The following is a 17,856-nucleotide window of genomic DNA, read 5'->3' on the forward strand; positions in this document are numbered from 1 at the left end:
CAAGGGCTCACCAGTGTCATGGGACACTACATCTCTGGTATTTTTTCTCTTTGGCTTCATTTTGAGACAGGCTTCCTTATGTTACTGCAGTGATGCCTTTGTAACCCCACTAGAAAAAGAGAAACCTTCTTTCCCAGATAGTTTCAGCAAAATTTCATTGGAGTAAGTTGAATCATCGGCTCATTTCTGTACCAGTCTTAGTAGCCATATGGATAGAAGATGCTGATTGACAGGTCTGGATCACACGCTCACCCAGGGCATCTGGTACTGGAGTCAGCCCACCTGAACCAGGTATACCAAGAGTAGGGAAGGAGTGGTTCATAAAGGAAGAAAGAGTAATGCATGGTGAACAGAAAGAGAGTATATATCCAGTATACTGGATCAGCTGGTGCTGTTTTTCCTATATATATTGGAAATTTGCATCTATAAATTGCCTGTTCATCTCATTTGCTCATTTACTCAATTAGATTATTCACCGGTTTCTTATTGATTTGTAAGGGCTCACTTTTTAAGGAAACTAGCCTTTTATCATATGTGCTATAAATATTTTTTACTTTGTTGTTTGTCTTTTGATTTTGCCTAAAATTTTTCTCTAAAGTTTCCATGTGGAAATTTAAATGTTATATAATCAGATCAGTCAGTCTTCCCTCACTCAGAATTTATTATGTACCTAAAAAGAACCAAGTAGTGTATTAGGTTCTCAGAACATAGAGATGAATAAAAACGATTGCCTTGAAGGGCTAGTCTACTGGGTAAAAAAAAGTCATAAACCTGCCTATTACCAGATAGTGTCCTGTAGGCCTTCACAGATGAAATTTGAGCTGCTTCCGGAAGAATGCATTGAAATTCCCTGGTCAGATAAGAAAAGAGGCAGGGAGTTTCCTTGAGCACAGAAGCATCTGTAGGTATGATTTCTGTACGGTCAGTCATAACTGAGAATTTTAAGAATGATGATAGACAGCTCATGACTGAACAAAATGAAAAAACAAGAATTCTTGAAGTTTCTTCTCAGGATTCCCAAGCCCTTGGTTACTATAGTGAAAGATAACAAGGTAAGTTCGATATGTTAGAAGCTCAGATATGTTGAGAGTATTGAGATAACAAAAGCGATACTTACTTAGTGAGCCAAACGGATCAATGGGCTCCACCCCGCTGCCAGCTATGTGTAGCACAAAGCTTCCGCTGGTTCTGTGAAATGGATAGCCTCTGACTAGCAATGTGATCTTGATTTGACTTTTCTTCATTGTTCTCATTTATAATGTGAGAGAGTTGGACTGGTAGGCCTGTAGGGTGTATTCCATTTCTGAGGATCTGTGATGGTTGAGGAATTAAGTAGGCAGTTATAGAAGAAAAAAATGACATCAAGATCAGAATTTCATATTTAGCAATGAAATGGCAGTGTAGTGCTGTGGAAAGAACAGAGGCTCTGGTACCTGTTTCCTCCTCATGAAATTGGGTCCATAATGAATGCCTTGCCCACCTCAGAAACTTATGAAAATCAATCTAGAAAATGGATGTGAAAACCATTAGCATTTGCAAGCCGAGAGCACTCGCAATCACAAGCTCGTAAATATTTTACATACACAAGTAGAATCCTAATACTGTGAACATGGCGAGGATTTTCAAGTTCTTTTTGAAATACCAGACTTCAGTTATTATTAATATTACTTTAATTGGACCTCTGATTCCTCCTTAAAACCCTTTTTTATTCCTAAAACTTGTGATCTATTTTAATGGCATTGACTATGCCTCAAGCCAATCTACACTGATTTTATTTTTTTACATTCAATAAATTTCATTTACATTTATATTTTATTTTGTGGTGATTTGTTTCTTTTTTTATTTGATTTGATTTTTTTATTTATGTTTTAGCTAGTTGATATATAGTGCAATGTTGCTTCCAGAAGTAGAATTCAGTGATTCGTCACTTACGTACAACACCCAGTGCTCATACCTTCTTTTGTTTTTTTAAATTTTTTTAATGTTTACTTACTATTGAGAGAGAGACGCACACAGAGCATGACCAGGGGAGGAGCAGAGAGAGGGAGAGACACAGAATCCAAAGCAGGCTCCAGGCTCTGAGCTGTCAGCACAGAGCCCGACGCGGGGCTCAAACTCACAAACTGCGAGATCATGACCTGAGCCGAAGTGGGTCGCTCAACCAACTGAGCTACCCAGGAACCCCAAAATATTTTTTTGTTGTTTATTTTTTTGAGAAAGAATGAGAGGGGCAGGGGCAGAGAGGTTGGAGGTGACAGAGAATCCAAAGAGGGTATCAGCAGCAAGCCCCAGTGCAGGGCTCAAACCATGAACCATGAGATCATGGCCTGAGCTGAAGTCAGATGCTCAACTGACTAAGCCACCAAGGGACCCCTTTACTCATACCTTCTTAATACCCATCACCCATCCAGCCCATCTCCCTCCCACCTCCCTCCATGAACCCTAACTTTGTTCTCTATCATTAAGAGTGTCTTGTGGTTTGTTTTCCTCTCTCCTCTTTCTTCCCCCGCCCCCGTATGTTTATCTGTTTTGTTCCTTAAATTCCACATGAGTGATGTCATGTGATATTTGATAAAAACCCTTAACAAAGTAGGGATAGAGGGAACATACCTGAATATCATAAAGGCCATATACAAAAGACTCACAGCTAGTATCATCCTCAATGGGGAAAAACTGAGAACCTTTCCCCTGTGGGCAGGAACAAGACAAGGATGCCCATCTCACCATTACTACTTAATTTAGTACTAGAAGTCTTAGCCTCAGCCTCAGCCTCAGCCTCAGACAACAAAAAGAAATAAAGGCATGCAAATCAGCAAAGAAGAAGTCAAATTTAACTATTTGCAGATGACATGATACTTTATGTAGAAAACCCAAAAAATTGCCAGAACATCATGAATTCAGAGTCGCAGGATATAAAATCAGTGTGTGGAAATCTATTTCTATACACCAACAACCAAGCAACCATAAAAGAAATCAAGGAATCAATCCCATTTACAATTGCACCACATTTATTTTTGATGCATTTATTCATATCAATACAGCTGTATGCCCAGACTTGCACATTCTCTAAAGTTCTTTTAATTCCTCATAGAGTACCATTTACCCAGTTAGTGTTTTTTTATTTAAATTATCTTTGTTATTCATTTTTACCTCTTTAATTTATATACCTGTCCCATAAAACTTGTAAGGTTTTATAAAGATAGAAAAGTATTGATAGGTCAAAGCTAAAAGAAAAGAAAAGAAAATAGGAAAATGTAATCAAAGCAAAAGTTTGCACTCAGAAATACGTACCGTAAGGATTCTAGCCAGAACTTTTCAGGGAGCACTACTTCTATTGCCTGTTAATAGTTATTATAAAAACAAGAAGAAGGATGAAGTTTTAGTAGAAAGAAAGAAAGAAAGAAAGAAAGAAAGAAAGAGAAAGAAAGAAACAAACAAACAAACAAACAAACATTGGTGTGAACAAAATTAACCAATCCTTTTTATAATAGTATTTCTCAGAGCCTTTAATAACGTAAATCTCCATGAGCATCTGTCAGGATCTTTGCTCCATATAATAAAGTCACAGGTTTGTTTTTTGTTTTTTGTTTTCAGGAAAACAAAGCTTTTTGTGGTATTTAAGACGGAGACAAATGTCTCTGTTTAATATTCAAACAGGGGAAATAGAGTGATAGAGTAGAGAAAATCCTCAACACCATTTCTTTGATAAATTCAGTTGTATTTTGGGGTGCCTGGGTGGCTTAATCAATTAAGCATCTGACTCTTGATTTTGGCTCAGGTCATGATCTCCATGGTTGGTGGGTTCGAGCCCCCGCGCCTGGCTCCACACTGACAGTGGGAGCGTGCTTGGGATTCTCTCTCTCCCTCTGTCTCTGCCCCTCCCCTGTGTGCTCGTGCGCGCGTGCGCGTTCTCTCTCTCTCTCTCTCTCTCTCTCTCTCTCTCTCTCTCTCTCCCCCAAAATAAGTAAATAAACTTAAAAAAAAGAACATTTTAAATTCAATTGTGTTTTATGTAATGTTACATGTATAATTTTCCACCAATTTTATACGGAAAATAGTTCTTTTTGCAAGCTATGTACACTTTGTAGCAGTTTGAGGAACTGGATCATAAGAATAAAGTGCTGCAGAAGTGGGATTTTTATTTTTCATTTTTGCACTGCGATCTGCTACACTTTATCTGTTACAGGGTCAAATTGTGGCATACAAACTGACCAGAACAAAATCATAATAAATCTAATAGCAGGTTGTAAACTTTCAGTTAAACCTGTTCATATGGAAACACCTAAAAGGCATAGAGGTGGCTGTTTCTAAAAGCCTACTGTTTGTGAGAAATGGAAATTGGCAACAATTGCTATGGTTATTATGGTAAAAATGGGAAAAGATTACAAAATAGATTTACTTGTAAATGTAAAATTTACATTTTATTGAGTAAAGTTTTACTTTTTCACCAGAATTCCTGCCTTATTCGTTTGCTAAATCCAATGGTTTTGACATTGCATTATTTGCTCAAATTTTAAAACGATAACATACTTACCACCATATCAACTTATACATGGGTCAGTAGGTAATTATAGGCAGGTAGATGATAGATAGACAGACAGATAGATAGATAGATAGACAGGTACACACACACACTATATGTTTGGATCCCATAAGAAAATATGTCATCGGTGATGAAATTTTCATTTCTCAGACATTTTGAAGCATTTTTCCTTTACATGATTTATTGCTAATTGATTATTAGAACAAAATTATAGATAAATAACAAGAACAAATTAGATCATATACATTTTGTTTTATAAAATTCATTCCTAAATGTGTTAGATAAAAATTCAAACTTGGAAACGTATTTTAAGAAGTTACTAAGGGAGGCATATACATACTTTAATACTGTGCAACTGTTTCCTACAAAATATTATTCTTTAAAACATTCCAGTAAAATGACATTGGATGAAACTTGAGTAAACTTAAAAGTGTAAATATTTATTTTATCCCTTTTTCAGTAGTTGAGGAGAAGGCTGGAAAATATTAGAGGAAGGACTTTTACCTTTTTCAAGAAGGTTTTGTGAGGTCTTACAGAACCAACAATCTCAAATAATGGCAATCTTTACAGATCATGCAGACATTTTATGCGTGTGAAAGATCCATTAACATATTCAAGACAGAACAAGGTGTTAAACATTTTAAATGCTTTGAAAAAATAGACTTTTAATACTGAGTTAGAAAAATAGACGTCTGTACATCTAGGAAAGTATAAAATATGTTGGCCATCTTAAATGAAAAAGGATGTCAATTCCATTACAGCTCACATTCATTCTACTGTAGTCATTACCCTTTTACCAAAACATTAATGACACATTTGTTTTAAATATTATTAATATTTTATATGACATTTAATGAAATGACATAGCCTTTTTGTTTCTATGTGAAAAGATTTGAGAGATGAACAGTGAAATTTAGCAAAGAAAATTTAAGCCTTCGAACATTTAGAAACATATTAAAACAAAAGTTCTTAATATTTTTTGAATAATTAAGTTAAACCAAAGTTTTAAAAAAATTTTAATAAGTTTTTTAGTCTTTAAGTTATAATTAGGTTAAAGAAAAATGAACATAGTTTACAAATAATTTTAATGTTAAAGATAAGAGCCATTGCAAGTAAGAGTTTATTATAGAAATTCTAACAGACTTTTAACTGCTGACATCATTGTGTTATTTGAATTAGTCCCCTGGGACCCAAAGAAAAAGCTTACAAGCAATTCATAAATGAATCTTTCTCTCTTGTGTAACACCATTTGTCCCATTGAAACACTAATTTTCTACTACTTATCTTGTTAAAATTAAGCCCTGGGGGGAACTTCATAGTTAACTAGTAATATTAAATTTTGAATAAAGGAGTTCTATATTATACTTAGTAGTCATCTTTTCTTCTCTCTCTCTCTCTCTCTCTCTATCTATCTATCTATCTATATATATATATATATAGTATGCATCCTAAAACAAAATAATGCAGCTATTATCTATCATGAGAATGAACTCCATGTCCCATAAACCAAAATCAGACAAAAGCTGAAGCTAAAACAATTTGTTCCTTGAAATCATGAAGACTATATGCTAGAAATTCTTAATGATTATGTGTGCCAAGAAGTTGGAGACAATGATCCAATTAACACAAGCTTTGTTGAAAAAAAATATATATGTGTGTGTGTCTGTGTGTGTGTGTATATGTGTGTGTGTGTGTGTGTGTGTGTGTGTGTGTGTGTGTGTGTGTATAATGCTCAGGATACTGAGCTTCACTATAGGGATTAACATCATAATTGGGAGTGTGGTGGTACTGATAGGAAAGGTCTTAGTGACCTTACAAAATGCTTTCTAGGGAATCTGAATTGTCTGGATTATTTTCATCAGCCTTAGGTTTGTACTTTCACTTAATAAAAAGTATACATGATTCATATGTATAGTAACAGAATGGAACTAGCATTCCAACAGTGTTTCCTTATGGGTCATTATTATCTTTCACAATCTGGGTGGCCCTCTAGTAAGATAAGGTTTTCTCTAATATGGTTATCACATGGTCAACTTCCTCACTTTCTCCTCATTGGATTTCCTATGATCAAGCTAAACTTTTATTATGATTATTGTTACGGAGGCAGGCAAATGACATTAAAAGTATTGGTTTTGCCTTGATAGTTTAAACTGGATCATTCCTAGTAATCCAGTTTGCTGAAACTTTTTGTAAATCCAGAAACTGTGCACATATAAGTCATCCTCCTGAGAGATTTTTAGCAAGTAATCAATATAAAAATCAAATTTGATGAAACATAATACAAAATAATTTCTTTATGCTCTATGGTTAAATGAATGGATGGTAAATACTTTCAGGATAAATAGTTATCATATAGAATGTTTAATATGACTGTATTAAGTGAAAGTCTTCTTTTCTCTTTGTATAGCCAATCGGTGCTTTGAACCCAAAGAGAGCTGTGTTTTATGCAGAACGTTATGAGACATGGGAAGATGATCAAAGCCCCCCCTACCATTATAATACACATTACTCAACAGCAACATCTACCTTATCCTGGCTTGTTCGAATTGTGAGTATCTTCATTAAATTTCTATACTTGTTATTTGTTTTAAACAAAGGTTAGAGACCAGTGAAGTAGAAACGAGAGATTTCAAACTCTAGCAAGACCTGAATCCTTTTTGAAAATAAGTTTTCTCATTTGCAAAATCGGGTTAGGAAGATAGATTATTGTGAGCTTCTTAAGCCTAAACCAGTTATAAAAGGAACCAGACTCCCGGAGTGCATCCTTAATATCCACTGTTTCCTTTGTCCACTGAAGGTCGCAAGCTGGCTCTCTCTCCTGGCCCTCTCAGTCTTGCTTCTTGGACAGTATACCTCAAGAACAATTTCTAAATGTTTGAAAGTCTTCTTTCTGTTATTTTTTTATTTCTCCTAACTCATGAAGGTCTCTCTGATCTTTCAAATACATACACACATAGACACGCACACATACACATACATACGTAACATGCATGCACACGCATGCACACGTATGCACATCCATGCAAGCTTCCTTGCCATCCCCACCAACCTTGCAGTTACGTTCTCTCCCTGCATAGTCACATGTAAACACAGCCTCCACTAAACTGCATTGTGCTAGGCTCATCTCTGCTCATCACATCTCATTCAGTCTTTAACCTGGCTATTCAGCTTCCACACCCATCACTTCACTGAATTGTTGTTGCAGAAGTCACAAGTTATGGTTCCCATCTCATACCGTGATCTATCTGAATGAAGCATTTGGCATCATTGTTCACCTTCTTCTTCTTGAAAGTCTTCCCTTCCATGGTTCCTTAGACAATATCCTCTCCTGCTTTATCTCCTACCATCCTAACTGCCCTGCCCAGTCTCATGCTCAGGTATTTTTTTTCTCAGTGTTTCTGGTCCCCAGGATTTTTCTGTATACTTTATCCAGGCTATGCCATTCAATTATAAGCTAACGACTTCCAGCTTCTGTCTTCATTGCAAGCATTTCTCTTGGGCTCCCAACCTTTATTTTCAAGTGCCTACCGGATATTTCTACCTGAACATCTCATAATACCATAAACACCATTTCCAAAAGTGAATTTCTCATCTCCTCACAAACCTGTTGTGGTTCTTCCTGTATTTCCAACCTAAATAAATGATGTGATCGCTCACAGAGTTAACACGATCTAGATATTTTCTCTGTTTTGGCAGCCTGCTACATCCAATCAGATATCACATCAGATAGGTTCTCAGCTAAATATCTCTGCAGTCTCCATTCTCTATTAACCCTGGCATTTCCTTAGTTTAAGTTCCCATTATTTCTCATCTAGATTACTGCAGAAGCCCTTAACAAATCTTCTTGCCTTTCGTCTTGCCTTCTTCAATCCCGTCTAGTTAAGAGCAGTTACTGGAGTCAGATGGTCTGTTTTTTTTTTTTTTTAATTTTTTAAGTTTATTTATTTTTGACAAAGATAGAGTGCAAGCATGAGCCGGGGAGGGGCAGAGAGAGAGGGAGACACAGAATGGCTCCAGGCTCTGAGCTGTCAGCACAGAGCCTGACGCGAGGCTTGAACTCATAGACTGTGAGATCATGACCTGGGCCGCAGTCAGACGCTTAACTGACTGAGACATCCAGGCGCCCCCCCCAACTTTTTTTTTTTTTTACTATAAGCAACCAAGGAGTATTATGGAATGCTAACCCAAATCTGTAAATCAATATAGTCAACAATGTCTTCTCTCCTTACCAAAATATAGCTCAGACCACTCTTTTTCATGAGACAGATTTGCCTCAGAAGCACATCAGTAAAGTAGCCCACATGAAAATGTGTGTACCTGGAACCACATCTTCTATTTTCAAAGATTTTTTTTTTCTCTGCCTAAATGACAGCTTTAGTTTGGAGGTCTTTCTCAAACATTCTCTCTGTTATGGGGACAAATTGAACTCACCACAAATATAGTATGAGTATCTTTTAAGTAGCTTGTAAATCACTGATAGGTAATATGCTGTAATTACTCTTATTACAAAAAAAGATTTGACAGAATTATGACTCAGTTTAACTTAGCACAAATTTTATATTTTTTATAATCTTAAAGCAGTATGAGTAGTTTTAAAAAGTTAAGTTTAGGGGTGCCTGGGTGGCTCAGTCGGTTAGGCGGCCGACTTCGGCTCAGGTCACGATCTCGCGGTCGGTGAGTTCGAGCCCCGCGTCGGGCTCTGTGCTGACAGCTCAGAGCCTGGAGCCTGTTTCGGATTCTGTGTCTCCCTCTCTCTGACCCTCCCCCGTTCATGCTCTGTCTCTCCCTGTCTCAAAAATAAATAAATGTTAAAAAAAAATTTTTTTTTAAAGTTAAGTTTAACTAACCTATGAGAAAATAAACCCAAATCTTATTTTAAAAATAAACTCTGTAATTATAAACTAAAGAAAAATACATAAAACTTTTTTTAGACCAAAGGTATTGTCTAATTTTCTAAAGATTTACCTTAATTACGTGAACTCAGATTCTTTTATAAAGATGTTTCTGAGCTGTTTCTTTTTTATTTCCTGAGCTAACGGGTTCTTAAGAAATATTTTTTAACTCTAGCACTTTTAAAGAATAACAATTTCTATTTCTTTATTTTCTGTTAATTTTTGAGGAATATGAGATTTAAATAGGTGCCCATTTACCCCTATAAACCAATCAGAACAGAGTACCTTGGTTTATGGGTTGTAATAATTTTTTAATACACTCCAGATGTAGAGAAATACTTCACACTCACACAAGAGTTAAAGGCTTTTCTGAATTACAGACACACAAATATATTGAGGACTTATAGCTTCTATCCTGTAATGTCAGCCACAGGTCAAAACAAAACACAGAAACACAAAAAATTACCAGTCAAGATTTCAAGGAGCTGGTGTCCTTTACAAGGGACATAAAATATGTTCTTATTTGATTTGGGCTCACAAATAGGCAGACCGGAAAACAAAAAGGCTAATAAATTCTCCGATCACCAAATGGTGAGACCATGAAACCAAATTCTCAGTCATTACCACCACCAGTGGGAAATTACTGATTAGCAGTGCATATTACAAATGTTATAATAAAAATATCAGCAAAGGGGTTAAAAAAAATCTAGAGAAAAAGTGTGTCAGTAAAGTTAAAGTTATATTTGCTGCTTAGAATTCACTCTACAGAGCAAGAAAAGGGATACTGGGGCTTAAGCAACCCTTGAGATATACCTCCTGTGTATTTGGCTTCATAGAGTTCATTCTCAAAGGGACTTCCAAAACTGTTAGAAAAGGAAGTTTTTAGAAAGCAGTGAAACCAGAGATATTCAGCCTGGGAGGTCTTTTCATATCACCTTGGGTCCCGTCAGGGACAGTCTCATTGCTGTAGTGAGCCACTGCTATAAGGAGAGTAAGACACCTTTCTCAGGTATTTTGGTGATAAAAAAAAAAATCAGGAATCATTTCAGAAAGAACATTTCAACTGGGTTGTTTGAGATTTAATTGAGATTATATATGTGATATTATTTTGAAATATATAAATTGGTATTTGGTGGTTTCTGTGTGATCAAATTAGACTGAAGCCAGATTTAGAAGACTTACTTGTGTGAATCTGTAAAAATACTTGCTATCAACAGCTTGGTTTAAGTTAACAATCTTGTATCTCTAATAAAGCTAAATACTTCCTCAAGACATAAATGATAATTCATCCTTGAATTGATGTATTATTCCAGTGAAATGGAGTACAAATTGGAATCTGTACAAGAGTCTGGCAGAAATTCTATGCACATTCATTCTACACATCCTCTTCTAGTGTTACCTAGAATAGTGCTGCACCATGGAAATAGAATGCAAGTCACTTATGTACTTTGAAATTTTTAGTAGCCACATGTAAGAGTAAAAAGAAATGGGTGAGATTAATTTTAACAAACATATTTGTGAACCCGGTATATTCAAAGTGTTATAATTTCAACACTTAACCAACATAAAAATTTTTAATGATATACTTTACTTTTGGGGGCTACTGAGTCTTTGAAATCCAGAATGTCTTTTATATTTAGGGCACGTTCAGTTTGAACTAGCCATAGTTCAGGTACTCAGGAGTCACATGTTGCAAGTGCCTACTGTACTGGACGGAACAGATCTATAGGACTGCTTTTATGGGGACTCATTTAGCTGACACATCTTATGTCACGCTGTTATAAATAGAAGTATCCTGGTCTAACAGCTTAGTAAGCGTTTAACCTAATGGCCCAGGGAATTGTGGTTTCCTCACTCCTATCCCATGGAGTTTAAGAAGTAGAAAATGCATTAAGATTCATGTCGCTAAGACTTTGTTCAAAAAGACAAAACACAGGTGAAAGTATTTGCCCTTTACCTTTCAAGTCTTTTGGACCCAAAGTCATTAAACTCATTATTTGTTTCAATCAGTTTATTGAGTACAACAATGATAATAACTGCTTTAAGATGCTAATCAACTACATATCTCATTACTTTAAATTTAAAATATTATTTTAGACAAACTAACAGTGAAGTCACTTGTCTGAATTACCAGACTCTGTAAAGCTTATTCCTTGATAGCAGCCATTGGGCAAATGACGAATTAACTATTATGGTGGAGTTTGGAGTTTCCCCAGATACTAACCAGCATAAAAGGCACACTTAACTTGGAATGTTTTTACTTTAAATCTTACCCTGAACATATAGTGTATAACATATACACAAAAGTAATTAAATCTTACTCTCTGACCTTTACATCCCTCAGTAACCTATTCACCTTCCAGATTCACTATATTCCACCTACATATTCAAATCTCATTTGTCTAATATTTAATCATAATCTTTAAGGAAGTTAAAGAGGTTGTGCAAAAAAAGTTCACTTATAAATTAGTTGTTTGGAATTTGGGACTTTTAAAAATAAATTACGGTTTTTTTTTGGAAAGCCTACCCAAGAGCCTGTTCACACCATACTATATCTTTAAAAGTGTATCTTTCTAGTGAAGAAATAGTGGAAACACTTTTGCAGGTATTGTAATTAAAACCAAAAGATAATGCTACTGAATATATTGTTATGTAAGTTTCAGGTATACACCTTTATGATTTGACATCTGTATTCCCTACATAGTGATCACCCCAAGTCTAGTTACCATCCACCACCACACAGTTGACCCTCTTCACCCATTTCACCCACCACCCAAACCCTTTCCCCACTGGGAACCACTAGTCTGTTCTTTGTATCTACGAATTTGTTTTTGTTTTATTTCGTGTGTTCATTTGTTTTGCTTGTAGGTTCCATATGAGTGAAATCTTTGTCCTTCCTTATCTGATTTACTTTGCTTAGCATGTAATACACTCAAGGGCTATCCATATTATTACAAAGGGCAAGATTTCATTCATTTTTATAGCTGAGTAGTAGTCTACTGTGTAAATGTACCTCAACTTCCTTATGCACTCATCTGTCAATGGACACTTAAGTAGTTTCCATGTCTTCATTATTGTAAATTATAATACTACGATGAACATACGAGTACATGTATCTTTGCAAATTGGTCTCTTTGTATTCTTTAGACAAATACCCAGAAATAGAATAGTTGGGTCATATTATAGTTCTATTAATAACTTTTTGAGGAAGCTCCATAAAGATTTGGAATTTTTAACCAAACGCCTGATTTATAATAAGTATGTAGGTTAGTTACAAGAGTCTTTTTGAAGATTCTAAAAGATACATCTAGATTCATTTGGAAACAATGTGAGAAAATAAACTTGTAGAGTTAAACAATGCACAATACAAATAACAGTTCCTCCATTTCCTAGAATGTAATGCTGAATTTCTCAAATGTAAAATGGGAACCATTATACCTACCCTGAAGGATAATCATGAGGACTGAATTAACTGAGATAATACAGTGCCGAGGACAGAAGGGTGCTCAGTAGCTCTTATTTCCCTTCCCTTTGATCTTTATTATGCTTCGTGTCACTTCAAGATATACACCTCTTCTTTGGTATAGTTATGTACCAAACCCTACCCATTACCCATGAATGGGATTTGCTTCAAATGAAATGAAAGGAAGGAAAAGAAGGCAGGTACAGGGGAGAGGGACTTAAGAAAAGACTTACGAGATTATGGAGCAAATATTATAGAAGACAGAAAATAAAGGGGTTGAGTGAAGAGAAGAGAAACAGGAGAACAGAGTTAGATTGCCCAGTAGGGAATTGATCAATCTGTAATCATTGAAAGGCAAGAAAGGTTGTTAGTGGTATCTTTGCAGGGGATAAAAGTGATGATAAAATTCAGTGGGACAGGTATTGCCCAGCGCAGGCCTAGTTAGTTTGGTTTTCTAGTACTAAAGCACTGTTGGAAGATAGGAAGTGATCTTAGGGTAGATGTAGTTAGGAGAAGGAGGAATGCTATCAACCATTCGTATTGCAGGACCTAACAGGAAGTTCGTAAAGCCCAAGAAATGCCAGCATTTTAATTTCTGAAATTTCTACTTAGTATTTATTCATTTGTACATCTTGCAAACAGAAAGCTTTTCTAGTATAATGATAAATCATCTACTGTGGTAATGTATATGTAGAAAATGGTCAAATCAGCATATTAGGTGAAAAAATATAGAAGTTTCTTAAGCTTCATATACCACTTAATCCTCTATGTTAGCCTAAATGGAAAAAGAAAAGCCTTCCACTGTGCCTTGAACATAATAAGGAAACACATGGGAAAAGGTAATCTCCACGGTAATCAGAGCTTGAAAGATCAATACTCACTTAGAAACAAATAGGTTATCAATTTCTATTCGTACTGGACCACTGTTGCAGCTGGAGGCCTTCAGGAATAATGACAATATTTGTCAGTAATGTACTATGTGACCCTAAAACAGTTGTTAATCACATCTTTTTAAAAGCTACTTAAAACGATGGAATGTGGCATTCAGTATTCTCTGCTTTTGGGTGCCAACAGCTTCATAGACTTCATGACCAGAAACAAAAGTAATTCTCTAATTTCACATTTCTTTTTGCTATGCCCATCTGGGCTATTCTTGGTTTGAAAACCAGGAAGGACTTTATCATTTATGTCAGGATAGAGATCAGCTTTTAGTGGCTGATGATAAAAAGTAAGGTTTTGCACGTATGAATGGGTCTTCGCTCACTTCAGTGTAATAGGTTAAAAATTGTAGAGACGAGTCCCATCCCTGTAAATTAATCCCTGCCTATGACCCACAGAGAAAAACAAAAAAATAAAAGCACCTTACGTTGGCATCCTAGAATAATGAAGAAGTGGATTCTGAAGTTACTTTTTTTATAATCTTTTGTTTTATATTTATTTCTGAGAGAGAGCAAGCAAGCAGAGGAAGGGGAGAGAGAGAGGGGGACAGAGGATCCCAAGCAGGCTCTGCACTGACAGCAGAGAGCCTGATGAGGGACTTGAACTCACAAACGGCGAGACCATGACCTAAGCCAAAGTTGGACGCTCAACCGACTAAGTCACTCAGGTGCCCCTATTTATATTTTGAGAGATAGAGAGAAAGGGAGCAGGGGAAGGGCAGAGAGAGAGGAAGACCAAGAATCCCAAGCAGGCTCCACACTGTCAGCAGGAGCCCAAAGTGGGGCTCCATCCCACGAACCGAGAGATCATGACCCGAGCCGTGATCAACAGCCTGACGCTTGAACCATCCAGGTGCCCCTGAAGAAACATTTATGAAACACAAACCGTGAGCCAAGCACAATACTTGGTGCTAAGGATGCAGAGATGAATGAGACCTAAGGCACTAAGAGTCTGGTCAGGTTGTCTGGTGAACTGGCAGTCTGGTATGAGGCCCAGCAGCGAATACTCGACACGGTGCATAAAGCTGTTGTCATTTTTATAACTCTGTGTCAGGTGAGCCACTCCAAGCTTTCCCAATATTATCTCATTGTACTTAATTCCCATAATTATCCCCAAGGTGTTGTCCTTCCCAATTAACACAGATGAAGGAACCGAAGCATAGTTATTTAACATCGCTACGTAAGGTTAAATAACTTGCCTAAAAGAAGGAAATGGTGTGTTCCACCAAGATTCAGATTAGACCTGTCATTTTTCATTCCGTTTACCGTTGCCACTTCTAGACTTGTTTTGATCCCTACTTTAATTAATGTAATTTAGTGATAAGCTACACCACATTAATTACCTAATGTTTAATAGTGAGTTAAAAATCTACAAAGCAAATTAATTAGTGAAGGCCATCTCAAAAAATTTTTCTTCCTAACTTAATTTCAGTGACATCAATTTGTCTTTCATGTCACTTAAAATCTTCAACAGCAATATGGACTTCCTGCCTATCTGATTTACAGGTGAATCAGTAATACCTTCCTCTGTTTAGTGTTATATCATTCTTCTTCCAATATCTTTGATCATACTTTTCTATCATCCAATACTGAACATAAAATATTGCTGATATGTTACAAGCTTATAACACTGATGACATCTAGCCACACTAAATTTCAGGAGGAGACTGAGGACAATGAGTGTTTGTAGCTGTTGCCTTACAGCTAACGGCAACAAGAGACGTTCAAAGGGGCAAAGTCATGCTTTGTAGACATACAAGAATTAAGAGGGATTATATGTTAAAGAAAAATAACCGTTTAGGAAAATGTTGTGGAGGTTTCTTAGCATTATTAAACCTAGGGGTGATATGTCATTCCTCCTAGACTTAAGAAAGAATCAAACCACAGAAAAAGAAATGTATATTTATCTGTGTTATACCTGTAGTTAAAACTAAGAAAGCCTTGGTAAGAATGAATGTGATTTAATCTTTTAAAATTCAGAAATGGGTGCCTGGGTGGCTCAGTCGGTTAAGCGTCTGACTTCGGCTCAGGTCATGATCTCACGGTTCGTGGGTTCGGGCCCCACGTCAGGCTCTGTGCTGACAGCTCAGAGCCTGGAGCCTGCTTCGGATTCTGTGTCTCCCTCTCTCTCTGCCCCTCCCATGCTCATGCTCTGTCTCCCTCTGTCTCTCAAAAACAAATAAACATTAAGATAAAATAAAAAAAATAAATTTCAGAAACAAATTTAATGACATCAGAAATAATGTCTTTCTCCCAACACAAAAACTACACACAAAAAACATTACAATTAAATGATTAGGACTGTGTGATAGTTATCCCTAGGTTTTCTGCCATGGGAACATGTACTGGGTGGCAGACACTGTGTTTTTGTGAGGTAATAATGACACAATACCAAAAGGACTCGAGTTTATCTAGTCTTATTTGCACTTAACTTTATTTCATTCATTTCTTTGCCAGGTTATACATTGAGCAACTTCTATGTACCAGGAATTGTTCTAAGTGTTGGAGATAAAACAGTGAACATGACAGATACGGAATCTGTTCATGTGGGGAAGGGGGTGATAGACAAGTTACAAATCACTTACAAAATAGTGTGACAAGTGTTCCAGTGATGTATTTAGAAAATATAGGTTGTATATTTTCATACAACCTATATTCATACAACCTGTATTTTCATACTGGAGAGCTTGGCAAATCAAGGAAAGTCGGGAGAAAATGACATCTTGGCTGAGACATAAAGGATAGAAAGAACTTAGTCAAGTAAGGATGGTGAGGGAAAGGAATAAATTGGTACCAGGCAGAGCAAACATCACCTACAAGGGACAGGAAGTGAGAGCAATGTGGCATAACCTTAGAATGTGAAGAAGGGAAGAGGACAGATAAGTTTCCAGATCATTCAGGACCTTTTAAGACAAACTGAATAGTTTTAGACTTTCTCCTAAGCCATTGAAGGGTTTTAAGCAGAACTTTGCATTTTAAAAAAGATCATCAGACCGTAATACTGTACAAGTACTTTAGTGGACTTTCATAGGTAATCTAAGGTGGCCATTCCCTACCCAATTCCACAGTGCAGTGAACAGTGCCGGAGTGGTTTTCTTATTATGTATGGCCTTAGTTATTAGAAAGAAATTCAGAGTTATAAACTAATAATAATGCAAAGTCATTCATCATTAAATCATAGAGCACTAGTATTCCATCATCTTATGGGTCAGAAGACTGAAGCCCAAGAAGCAAAATGGACCGACATTTTGTGACAAGTGCCTCAGCAGCCCAGTCAGGCCCAGACAGGTACCTCCTGACTCCTGGATGTAGGCATCTTTCCAGGTCCCTGCACTGTTCCGACCTCGTGAGGGTTTCAAAGACAGTCATATTTTATTTCGGGTGGAACAAGGCCATTTGTGTTCAGAAGGGTCAAATTCCTGATTCTTCTTTTTGCTCAGGAACCTTTCACAACCTTCTTCCTCAATGCAAATGATGGAAAATTTGACCATCCAGATCGAACCTTCTCATCGGTTGCAAGGTCATGGAGAACCAGTCAGAGAGATACTTCTGATGTAAAGGTAGGCTCTTTTATTTGTTGATACTAATTTAATTTCAAAAGTGCTGAAATCTTGATTTTTTAATTTAATTGGCTATATAAGACATTTTATACTACAGTTTTCTTCCATCGTACTTTAAAATCATGTGGCACATCTAACCTAAAAGGAAACGAGAGGAAATAATCATGAGCATCACAGAAAATGATTCAGAATTCATTTATGTTATTCAGTTAAGGTATTTTCGTTATGTCAAAAAATTCCTATCTAATTTAGATCAAATAATCTGGAGATGGAAAGAAAAGGCCATAAATTGCTTTTCCTGCTGTTAACTCAATATTTGGCCCATTCCATAAAACACAGCAGGAATTGGATTTGACCTTAATGTGTCATATTGTTATAGCTTGCCCAGCTTTGGGTTTATGTAGCCTGGGGCAATTAATAAAGCATTAATGACAAGACCCATTTAAAATGCAGGCTTTTC

General features: G+C 36.4%; 1 protein-coding gene across 8 annotated transcripts in view; it reads left to right on the forward strand.

Annotated features, from left to right (window-relative positions):
• NBEA (neurobeachin) overlaps positions 1 to 17,856 on the forward strand; it is a 683,574-nt gene that overhangs the window by 584,151 nt on the left and 81,567 nt on the right. For all 8 annotated transcript variants that reach the window (XM_042952224.1, XM_042952367.1, XM_042952503.1 and 5 more), the window contains 2 exons: positions 6,951 to 7,091; positions 17,277 to 17,396. In XM_042952224.1, the coding sequence (XP_042808158.1) occupies positions 6,951 to 7,091; positions 17,277 to 17,396 (261 nt within the window). The remainder of the gene's footprint in view (positions 1 to 6,950; positions 7,092 to 17,276; positions 17,397 to 17,856) is intronic.

This window comes from Panthera leo, chromosome A1, assembly GCF_018350215.1.
Source record: "Panthera leo isolate Ple1 chromosome A1, P.leo_Ple1_pat1.1, whole genome shotgun sequence".
Lineage (NCBI taxonomy): Eukaryota > Metazoa > Chordata > Mammalia > Carnivora > Felidae > Panthera > Panthera leo.